The sequence below is a fragment of the Microdochium trichocladiopsis genome (genome assembly GCF_020744255.1).
Source record: "Microdochium trichocladiopsis strain MPI-CAGE-CH-0230 chromosome Unknown B0I36scaffold_8, whole genome shotgun sequence".
Lineage (NCBI taxonomy): Eukaryota > Fungi > Ascomycota > Sordariomycetes > Xylariales > Microdochiaceae > Microdochium > Microdochium trichocladiopsis.
The window spans coordinates 3,292,605-3,303,966 of NW_025763551.1; the positions used below are offsets into that span (position 1 = coordinate 3,292,605).

An 11,362-nucleotide genomic window follows, 5' to 3' on the forward strand; every position below is an offset into this window, starting at 1 on the left:
AACAGACTGACAAACGGAATGTCACTTCAAAATCCCGGGAGCGCATGTGATCAAGGTCATTGTGGGGTGACGTCTGCCGTGGTTCAAAGGATTTACTGTGCCACCATAGAAAATAAAAACAAAGCAATATTCGGTTGACAAAAGACAAAGGTGTCAAAAAGTAATTCCGAAGTAAAGCTGTTACTCTCAACACGGTGGACAATGGCAACTTACGTGGCAGCTGCAGCTGCAGAGGAAAACCATAAGAAAAAAAGAAAGAAAAAAGAGGAAAAAGTCTGCGGACACGAGTCATAGGCCCTTCCGCCACGTGAGTGAAGTGCCCAATACTTTTGTGCCGTTAGACCTGGCCATTGCGTTACAATAGTCAGTGTGGAACGACACTTTAGCCTGTCGATCACATGCTGTTGACCTCGTCCACAGTGCCAGGAGAGCAATGTAGTGCTAGCCGCTCAAAATGTGCAAACAAGCGAATAATTTGAAGTACAATGATGCATAATCTGTATCTTGATGACTCAAAATCTTCATCAAGACCGGGGCAATGAAGGTAATTGGTGATACTGCGACTTTGCTCGCTATTACCTTGCATATGCCAGCATAGCACGGTACAGCGCTGGGGAAACTGGAATTAGTTCGCGCAGACAATGCAAGAAATACTGCACTTGCCACAAATTGACGTGTAGGCTTTTGTTGATTAGTGCCTGGCACGTCGCTATCACTGATAACAGACACTAGTAGTGAACATGACGAAATTATCATTGCTAGACTATGAGGTCATATACGTACACGTTTGACAGACTGAGCGTAATAGCATGGGTATCTAGAGGCGGAGACTTTTCCCATCTCCCGCTTGATCTTTTTGCTTCCTTCTCTTTCAACCGAAATATGAGAGCTGATGCTTTTTACTCGAGCTGGGAGAGGATAACATCAGCAGCCTTCTCGCCGACCATGTAGGTCGAGACGGCAGTGAATGTACCGGGGATGCGAGGGTAGACGGAGGCGTCGACGACACGGAGGCCAGCGACGCCGCGGACGCGGAAGCTCGAGTCGAGCACGGCCATGGGGTCGCTGTCGGCACCGATGGGGCAGGTGGACGAGGCGTGGTGGCCCCAGGTGGCGTCCTTGATGTAAGTCTTGATATCCTCGTCCGAGACGACGTCGCTGCCAGGCAGGACCTCGGTGGTGGGCACGAGCTGGCGCTTGAAGGCGTCGCGGGTAAGCTTGACGGCCTCGGTCATGGCAGTCAGGTCAGCGTCCGAGTCGGCGGCGCTGGAGCCAGTGTCGTAGTAGTTGAAGTGAATGTCCGGGACATCAAGAGGGTCGGCGGAGCGGAGAGTGACGCCGCCGGCTTGGTTGCGGGGGTGAGCCTTGAGGATGGCCCAGGTGAAGATGTCGTGCTCGCGGGTGGCGTTGACGGCATAGCCAGGGAAGTAGCCGCGGAAGTTGACCGGGCCGCCAAAGGCAAAGATGTCCCAGTTGTCGGGCGAGGTGGACGACTTGTAGAACATGGTGGCGGCGAGACCAGAAGACGAGTAGATGCCACGGTCGCCGAGAATAGGCTTGTTCCAGCGGTCGAGGCAAGCATCCTCACCGGCGCCGACGGTGTCGCCACTCTGACCAAAGGTGCAGCCGTCGAGAGCAGTGAAGTTGCTGTCCTTGCGGGCCTGGACGCTGATCTCGTAGTGGTCCTGGAGGTTGGTACCGACGCCGGGCAGGTCGGAGATGACAGGAATGCCAAAGGACTGCAGCTCAGCAGCAGGGCCGACACCGCTCAGCTTGAGGAGCTGGGGAGAGTTGTAGACACCACCGGCGACGATGACCTCGCGGGAGGCAGTGGCAGTACCAGCAACACCGGTGCCGGCGTTCTTGGAGCGGGGGCTGGCACGGTAGAGGTACTGGCCCTCAAGGAACTCAACACCGTTGGCACGAGGAGGGGTGACGGTCTGGTCGAAGGTGACCTTGGTGACGTGGGTGTTCATCTTGAGGTCGAGGGGGAACATCTTGGAGCCATCGTCGTTGACCGCGTTGGCAACCGCCAGAACGAACTCGCGGGAGCCGGTGCGGTGGCCGTCGTTGGTGGAGAGAGGAATCTGGAAGAAGCCGGGCTTGGTGTCGCGCTCGACACTGTCGGCATTGGCGTTGCCGGCGAGCAGGGTGGCGAGGTTGAAGATGTTCTGGGTCAGGTTGCCAAGGGCAAAGGCACCGCCAGTGAGGACGCTGAGGAGCGAGGGGTCGCCCAGCGGGATGGAGAGGGGAGCGGTCTCGGTCTCGAGCCAGCCGTTGTAACCCTGCCCCTCGACACCCGGCAGGAGGTACTGGTTCTTCTCGAGCTTGGTGAAGTAGGTGCGCATGTTGTCGGCAGCCCACGAGTCGTCGCCGGTCAGCTCACGGATGTACTCAAAGTCGGAGCGGTGGGGGTACACGGCAATAAGGGCGTTGTGAGCGGTGCAGCCGCCGAGAGAGCCGGTACGGGGGTACAACGTGCCGAGCATGGTCGAGCCAGCTGGCGGGTTGAGGCCGGTGTAGATGCTGCCATCAGGGGTCTGGTAGCTGGTCTTGAAGTCGCGAGCTTGGCGGACGTCGTCCTTGTAGTGGCGGACGAAGAAGTTCCACGCGAGAGCCTCGTCCTCGGAGGACCGGGCAGAGTAGGCGGGAACGGTGTAGTTGACGTTGGCGCCCTGGTCGTCACCGGCCTCAAGCAGCAGAGTCTTGTGGCCGGCCATGGCAAGGCGGGCAGCAACGGGGCCACCGCCGGCACCGGAGCCGACAACGACATACTCGTAGCCAGTCAAGTCGACGGCACTGGCGACAGAGACGGCCGTGGCGGCAAAGCCGACCAGGCGGTTGAAGAACATTTTGATGCTGTGCCACAGGTTAGCATACCAGCCGAGAATGCGCGGAGTAGGACGAGAGGCTGCCGGAGGCCCTACATACGATGAAAGGAGCGTGGGTTAGCAGTTGGATGTAGTGAAAGGAGTGACTGGATGCACGACAGTAGCGTCGAAGCGTGGCGAGCAGAAGCACAGGAAGGCTGCAATGGAGGGACTGCGATAATCTTATAGCTCGCGGAGAGAATCGCAGCACGCATGCGCGGAATGGGTTTCCATGACTCCATCTACACGCACCCATGCCTTCCTCGGGTGCATCCCTGGAGGCCCCGGACGTGGTCGCCCTTAGTCTTTCGATATCCAACAATAGCTGCGACTGATTTGTCAAGCCAAGCGACCATTCAGCTGTCGCCCAACAATATCCATCAGAAAGTTCCACGGGCCAGCACTCCAAGTCTGGCCATTGCCAGCGGCCCAGGTGCTAGCATTGACAGCACCGGAGCACAGGCGGTGCAACTTCCGCACCAGTGGAGTCGTTTTCGCCCCTGGACCCCGGTTCGCCGTTGTGGAGTTGCTGTCATGCCTTGCCGAAACCCCTGGAGGCTCTGATACGGCACATGGCAGACCCGCGCACTTCACAATACTTGAGATGATATTGCCGCGCCGATCTCCACGGCAAGGCCCGCTTTGTTCATCCAGAAGGGCTAGGTGAACCACAGCGGCAGGCATGGTGGTGGCATGGTGGCATGGTCCTGCGGTTCCACACAATGCCTCCCCGGCGCACATGGCCAGAACTGCGCCTCGAGAGACGTGGTGTGGTCCCCTGTCGCCGGAGCTCGCATGTAACCTCTTCTGACATCTGATGCTCTCAACATCGTGGAAGCTTGTGACGGACGAGGCCACGACTTCAGACACAGCACTCTCTCTGGAACAATAGCCCTGCTCTTGGCGTCAAATGACAGGCGAGCGAAACTGGCCTCATGCTGTTCATGCTACGACCGCATCGTGATGACGATGTCACCTTGAAGTTCCGCCCATCGCAAATGATGCTTGTGGTTTGCGCTGGCTAATCTGGTGGACCCGAGCAGAGTAGCCAAGCAGAGATAGAGGAAGAGCATCTGCAGAGCTATTTCCCCTTCCCTGGGGCTAAGAATGAGCTATTGACAGAAGCCTGTCGACACTAAAAGCGACTGCTCAGCGAAAACCGGAATCGACTCGCGTTCGTGGCCGGGGTAGATGGACCTATGGAAATCGCGGAATGTCTCCTTGAAGCCAGCTTTTTGGAGGCTAATGAAGTCTAGCGAGCGGGCAGGCCACGATCCGCCTGATCTATGGGGAACAAGCTTTCCCGAACGCGCTGTCAAAGGGGTCTCAGGTCACAATTTGGGACGTCCGAGGGCAAGATCGTCACCGTTGTTGTCGTGCTCAACGATGCTGCACGACCCTCCACGTGGCCTGCTGCAAATGAAGAGCTGCTTGTCGGGATATTGATCAAGTCCACTGCCATGCTGCTCTGCTGCGGCCTACCGTCTCGATGGCCCCCCCTGGACCCTTGTGGACTTTTCGCCCCTTCTCTCCACTATGCTTCCCTGCGGAAAGACATTACCACGACCGAACGCGGCAACGACTGCCACGGGAAAATGCAGGGGCAAAGTCTACTCCACAAGTTGGGAGGCATTCGCTGTGGAGACTGTCTGCCCTGCCTGCCTCGCCTAGGCCCCTGACGCCACCTCCCATGAGCCTCTCGCTTCTCACCAGCGGCGGCCCTGCCTGTCCGCTGTTCCCACTAACCCCGCCGGCTTGTCAACGGGCACTTGCGGTCCGCGCGTGGGAAACAACCCGGCAACCCAGCTTCCTAGCGAAGGGGAAAGGTCCAGAAGCTCTCAGTTGAAGGTTTGGTGTAGCAGGTGGTGTTAGAGCCTGCCTGAGTATCATGGAGAGACGTGGATTAGAGCGGAGAGACCACCCCGACTCCCTGTGAGCATGCTCGGCATGCTGAGCAGCGCGATCGTCTGGCGGTGGAAGGCGCAGCGGTCTCAGGCACGGATGCAAGCCGTGAGCTATGCGAGCTTCTTGATTCGGCTCAAGCCGAGCCAGGAAATGTCAACAATGCGTGCGCGTCTGATCACCGACAAGGCATTCACAGCAAAGCAGGGACTTGCGCCTTCTCGAAGACGGTGAGCCAACCAGCAACATTGTATCAATACAACCTCACCGTATCGATCCTTGCTGCAAGTCTTATCAAAACTCAGGTAAGACCCAGGAGCCCTCTTGGCTCCCGAGCTCGCTTCGGCGCTCGCGCACACATGTACCTTTGTACTATAGAATGTGTGTATGGGCGCGCGCGTGCGCGTGTGTGTGTGCCCCTGCAGTAGTGGGAGGACAGCCACTCTCGCTTCGGGTCTCGCTCCGCGCCATCCACCCCAACCAGCACTGCAGGTTCCGAGGTTCCCGCAAGCCACAGTACCGGATGCAGAAAGTGGTGGCGGGGAACAGCGCTCAGTTGAGGCGCTTAGTCGCCGACTACCACCGCGCCATTGTTGAGTGGCCAAAGCTCGTTCTTCCAACGCAACAATAAGCTTTCAGGAACCATCCCACCCCCGTTGGAGCTAAACAGCTCTGGAGTCCTGCATGGTCGTGCACTAGCATTCGGGGACTACTACCTAGTCCTGACCGAAGCCTACCATATAAGTCAGGCGAATATTCACGACGCGTTGCGTAAAGGCCCGCCAGTCCGGACCTCACTTCTTGCTTTTCTCTTCTTTTGTTCTCCGCTACCTCGGGGATTATCCCCATTCAGCGTTGGGGGCCGAAAGGGGAAAATAGGCAGCCGAGAATTGCTTCCCACTACGCAGGAGCGGTGACGAACTGGACGAGATGAGACTCCGGTTATCACATGAAGAAAGCGAAAAGAAGCAGAGATTTTATTGGTGCTGGCGATACCGATGTCTGATATTGTTGTTGGGAAAAGACCGGGGGAGGATTGGGCCGACTGCGCATTGACATTACCTGGGCCGTCGCGTATCGCGCTCTCCGGAGAAAATGACGGTGCTGGGCTGATGGTGGTGCCGACGCGGCACTTGCCCGACTCCCCGCCGCGCGCACGGTCCATCCGTTCATAATTGGGTGTGAACCCCCTGCTTGCACAAAGTTGTGCTGGCCATTGTGGTGAGGAGAAGCATCATAAGAACCACTACTTGGAAGGTTGCGATGGTCTGGGTCCCTGGTCGTCAGGCAAGCCGCGAGTCCAGTCAACCTCTGTGCACATGGCAATTTGCCCAGTCATTGATTGCTGAAGCCGCAAAGTTCGTATTGTAGCATCACATCTTGTTCTCTCAGGCAACTGGTGCAAGCGAGCCAATTGCCGGCCCTGATCACTGTTGCAGTGCGTGTGCAGGCATGGAGGACGCCATTTGCGGGGAAGGCTTGGCACAAAGCACAACGACAGGGCCACCGAGACTCGTACCAGGTTGCTCGTTGTCCGGAGGCGACTTCACCAGGCCCGCGCATCTCTCTGAATATTAAGGTTTACTCGCTCATTAAGTTTAGAGAAGGTGTCTGCTTGGACGGGTATAGTATATCAGTTCCACGACTCCACGTCCTTCCCAATGGACTTGGGGTCCAAACATGTCCATTTTCTGGCGTGTCTTGCTCTGAAGTTCGTCTCTTGCTAGATTGCTTCGCTGGGGACATTGGTGTATCATGAAGAATCATTCCGTGTGTAGATGCTATAAAGGAAACAAAATCGCCATGCTAGGCCGGCAGCTAGACTTCATGTGACGTTGAAGGCCGGTGCAGTTGCTCTTCGCTCGTGTTGACTACGCCGAAGTTCGCATTCGAGCTCTTCTTCTTCATTCCCTTCATGTTGGCGCTGCTCGGCGACGGGGCCCCCTGAATAACGTACCGCACGCCGTCGTGAGTCTCTGGAGCACCTACGCCGCTCACATCACTGTCGTCGGCGTTCCGTTCGCGCTGGGACGCGAAAGGTTGGGGCTGCTTGTCGTTCCAGGGGCTGTGCGGGCTCTTGAGGGGGCTGCGCACAGCCGATGAAGAGAGCTTGAAGCCGTCGTTGATGGCCAGTGCTCCGAGGGTGCTTCCCTTGCGGACGTGGCTGTTGTTGCCGTACCGTCCAGAAGTCGCGCCATAGTAGCCGGACGGGCCGGTCGTCGACTTATTGGTCAGGCCCAGGCGGTAGCCGATGCTCTTCATCAGAGGTCGGATTGTGGCGAGACTTGCGGCGGTGATGGTCAAGCCTTGCTCAACCGTGGACCAGATGGCAACGTCGAGGGTAGCCCCTGAAATCGTACATTCGGTCAGCTCGAATCCTAGGGCTATTGCGAGCTCCAGGAGAATTAAACTTACAAAGGAAGTCTGGCGATCGGATCTGGAAAAGATAGGGGAAACGCGCAATGACGGCACAACTGGCACTGTTTGAACGAGACGGTTTAGCTACAGAGCCCCTGCAGGATCAGTTTGCCGCAGAGAAAGCAGGAGACTTACATGCAACCCATGGCAAGCAGAGGGACGAGTGCGAGCTTGGTCCTCAGCTTCATCTTCAAGCTCCATACGAGGAAACCGGGCAGGATGGCGAAGGTGAGGTCAGAGATACAGCTGAAGACGCTGTACAAGATGGCCAGGCCGATGATGACATCGGGAGGGATGCAGGTGCCGACTTGTCTCTCAAACCAGAAATACGACACGGGTGAGCACTGAAAGATGGTGACGACGAAGAACGTGATACCGGCGAGCGCCGAGACGCCCATGGCGCCGTACACGATCCACTTCTGCAGCCTCTTGGTGATAAGGCGTATGAGGAAGCAGCCGATGGAGATCTTGGAGATGATCATGGTCAAGGCGTAGAACAGATAACAGAACCACCAACACTGCGTAGATAATCAGCAAAGCGTCCCCGCAGCTCGTTCCTAGATCTTTGCAGAAATGCTCACTCTCATTGCCGTCTCATAATCCTCGACGGGGAGATCTGATCGATGTCTGCCTGTACCATAGGTGACACCAGCCGTTGAAAAGCCGGTATATAGGCAGAAAAACACCTGCATAGCGGATTCCTGTCAGACCCATCCATCCTGGCGCGTCTTCGCCCGGGGGGGGGGGGGGGGGGGACATACCGTTGCCAGGACCATGAGGTAGTCGTCGACCCCAAAGGCCTTGACCATGCCGATTCGAACATAGCAGCGAAGTGACATGGCCACCAAGGTGATGGTCACAAAGAAGATGTTGACAGCCCTGAGCTGCGGGCCGCGGTCCGGAATCTCAGCCATTGTGGCGACGGTTGTGTACAGCTCTCGCTTTGGAAGATGTCGCCGTTGATTCCCACTGGATTCCACGATTGAGTTGTCTGATCCTCCTCCGGCGTCAAAGGCGTCAGTCGAGCATGGAGCGAGGCTTCCCTTCCCCTTCACAGGATTGTCTGAAGTCAGAGCCCTAGAGACGTGCCGTACTGATGTATTGGCAACCTGGAGAAAACAGCTTGGGGAGGGGAGCTAGTTAATGTGCCCAGCTTGTCAGCCACGGGCCCAACGGGGAACAGCCGAAACGTGAAACGGATCGCTCCAATGCACATGCAGGCATGCAATTATCCCTGACGCCTCGTTCGCACTACTGATATGGCGAGGCCTGTCCAGTCTCTCTCTGCCTTCGGGAGGGGCGGCCGGGGTCCAGCTACAGACATGCAAGCCAGCCAGCCCCAATGTCGTACCCAGCATCCACTCCACTGTAGGTTCGTGCCGAGAGTGACGGCCTATCCCTACAACGCCACGCGCGGCGCCTGGCCCGGCTGCTTGAGAATCCAGACACAGCACGGTAACATCGCCCAACATGCTGCAGAGAGTGTGATAACACACGGCCGGGCGATCCCCGCAGACTGCAATGCGACTTTGTGGGTGCTCGTGCGGCACATCCAGCCATCCCTGGCCCAGGCCGGGAAATGCTCGACGGCAACGAGAAACCGTAAAACTGCCGGCCAAGTCTTCCGCACGGGTCGTGATCGGCGCTGAACCCTCATGGATTCAAGCCTACCACGCTTCCGACTCCCTGAACGTGCAAGATTGCGGATGAGCCCAGCCGCCTTGCGCCACGGCTCGTGGGCAGGTCTTGTGCAGGGTTGTACCTCAGGGATCCAAGGCGGGGGCCGGCCGGGGCACAAGCTGCCCCTTCGGTACTAACCCGGGCCCGCCTTCTCTGCGACTGTGCCTCGTCTCTGCTGTCTTCGACCCTGCCTTGTTGTGGGGCACGACTGATTGCCCCCCTGGCTCGCGGCGAGATTGCTTGCTATGCGGAGGACACCGCGCGGTCTGCGTCGTGCTGGTGGACCTCAGGCAGCATTCATAGCACTGCAGAATATAGTCCCTGTATGACCTGTACCAAAGATCGTCAGAAATCACGGTCCGCAACACGGCCACGGGACACCAAGAGTATTGAAAACCTGCAGAATGATGGAATGAAGATAATTGAGGACCAGGCTAGTCCAGGGCGGCTCCCCAAGCGTCTCCATCATCGTGCGACGACACGCACGGCCCCTGAACCCCCACCCCGTTGTGCCCTTTCCCCATCTCAGCCACGCGCCAGTCCAACGGTCTGACAGATGGCGTTGGGACTGTTTTCGTCCTGTCTAAGGTTCGTTTCCACGTGGGTGCTCCCTCCACCTGTTACGCAAGGAGTGTTGCAGGCCTGTATTCGAAGAAAGCTCGTGTCTCGGCGAAACTTCGTCTACCTCACGCAAGTGCCACGTGCTTCTTGTTGCCGGAGCCAGCGGCAGCTTTCGGGAACTGCCGCTCAGGCTGCTCGGCTAACAACTTACACATGCTCCGGCCGAGCGATCAACATAATCGGTGATTTCAGGGGGAAAGCAACAATTCCAAGGATGCATTGCGCGGAGCCATGTTCTGGGTAATAATCTGGCCGCATAGATCGTCCCAAAAATGTTCGTCAGACTGCGTATGCTGGGTCTTCTGCGCTCCTGCAGTCTCATGCATTTCGCCCCATTTCTCCGCTCACCCGCGGCCAGAGCAGCCTGTTGTGGGTTGGTACCACCGGCCCGGTGCCCACAGCAAAGCTTGCCCGTTGCCGCGCATAATACGGCCCTTCTCCTGTTATAAAAGGTGATTACAGGGGCAGCTGTAGAGTCCATAACACGGCGAGGCTCGTGGCTCTTGAACTTGCGCAGAGATTTCCATGTACTACGTATAACAAGCAGGAGATCGCTTCATTGCCTTGTCCAGTAATGCTCACCGAGCACTGGGGGGGTTCATACGAGCTTGCTGGAGATGCTGTTTTCATGCTTTATCAAATTGCTTATAGCGATAAGTGTCTGTCAGAACGACGATGACTAAATGCCCGAGTTGACCCGTTCCTGTACGTCCCAGAAGCTAGTCTGCGGGCAATTGTTCGAATATACCCAGGCCAAAGGTTGCGCTTGTCGACGCATCAGGAAGCCATGTCGCAATGGTACGACATTCACAGGCCTTGCCTTATTTTGCCCTGCTCCTGGTGGGTCATCAGCACTTGAGGATCGTTGGTTAAACAAGACACTACACAGCCTCTCCCTGATTTTCTCCCCCTAAACGCAACGGTCTGCCCCCGCCCCCCACGTAAACTCAGATCACCGGACACAAATCCCCCTTCTAGTCTCTCCTGCGTCCTGTGTGGGAGAACAAGACATCTTGAGACGGGTGATCCATGGGGCTAAGGGCCGGTCCGCTCCAGAACCCCAGGTGCGGCGCGGTGTCGTGTTGGAGTCTCACGACAGCAGAGGAACAGAATGTCCGACGTTAGAATTCTGAGCATGTGTTCTCCTCAAGCCAATGACGACCCTTGCTGACTCCCGCATGCACTGCCGTAGGTCGCCGACGGGGTTTTCCGATCTGGAGAAAGATTGCGCTCTCCACTGCCTGCCCAGGTCCCACAGCATCCTCTCCGAATACCACGAGACCTTACTATTGCCTATTTTCTTTCTTTTATCAGTATTTGCTTGGACATGGCGGGATCCAAGGGCCATGCCACTCTTCAGGGAAGCCGTCACGTGCAGGGTGCTTGTGCCCGTGATGTACAGCCCAAGCCCAATGGCCCGCTGGCAGTGTGACCATCGTCCCGAGTTCGGCGCACAAGGGCTTGCTCTGCTGCGACCGCGATAAGCTGATTTGCCAGCCATCAATCACGCCTTTGACAAGCCTGGGGCGCCGTCTCATATGGACAGTTGCTTGAGTCATTCGTTGCATTCCAATATGTTCTTTTCGGGGAGCTCGTGGCAGAGAGTGGACATTAGTGTTTACTGAATCATGTTCCTAATGCTAATATGCAGTATTAGAGGGTTAACGTAATCCACAAGCAAGCGGGTCACACAAGCGACCGGGTCATATTCCTGCAATTCTCAATTACTCCTCTTCTTTCCTTAATTTCTCCACGAACAAGTATGCCACGACAATCAATTGAATCAGAGATCATTCTCGCGCTAAATGCGCTTCAATCAGACCCTAAATTAAGCGTACGAAAGGCTGCATCGATATATAAGGTATCACGTA

The 11,362-nt window shown here is 56.7% G+C and overlaps 2 protein-coding genes across 2 annotated transcripts; both read right to left on the minus strand.

Annotated features, from left to right (window-relative positions):
• Positions 1–588: 588 nt before the first annotated feature.
• On the minus strand, positions 589–3,067 carry B0I36DRAFT_331212 (choline dehydrogenase). Its single transcript, XM_046154957.1, has 3 exons — positions 2,932–3,067; positions 784–2,859; positions 589–715 (listed from the first exon to the last, which is right to left on the minus strand). Exon 2 carries the CDS (start codon positions 2,850–2,852, stop codon positions 900–902), a length of 1,953 nt encoding a protein of 650 aa, XP_046009956.1. The 5' UTR covers positions 2,853–2,859; positions 2,932–3,067; the 3' UTR covers positions 589–715; positions 784–899.
• Positions 3,068–6,590: 3,523 nt separating this feature from the next.
• Positions 6,591–8,339, minus strand: B0I36DRAFT_424370 (uncharacterized protein; the record flags this gene model as incomplete). Its single annotated transcript, XM_046162273.1, has 6 exons — positions 7,952–8,339; positions 7,772–7,876; positions 7,326–7,708; positions 7,188–7,252; positions 6,805–7,120; positions 6,591–6,696 (listed from the first exon to the last, which is right to left on the minus strand). Exons 1-6 carry the CDS (start codon positions 8,102–8,104, stop codon positions 6,591–6,593), a joined length of 1,128 nt encoding a protein of 375 aa, XP_046009957.1. The 5' UTR covers positions 8,105–8,339.
• Between the last annotated feature and the right edge of the window lie 3,023 nt (positions 8,340–11,362).

Coding starts and splice junctions, on each gene's coding strand:
- B0I36DRAFT_331212 (XM_046154957.1), bottom strand. CDS start 2,852: ATGTTCTTCAACCGCCTGGTCGGCTTTGCCGCCACGGCCGTCTCTGTC.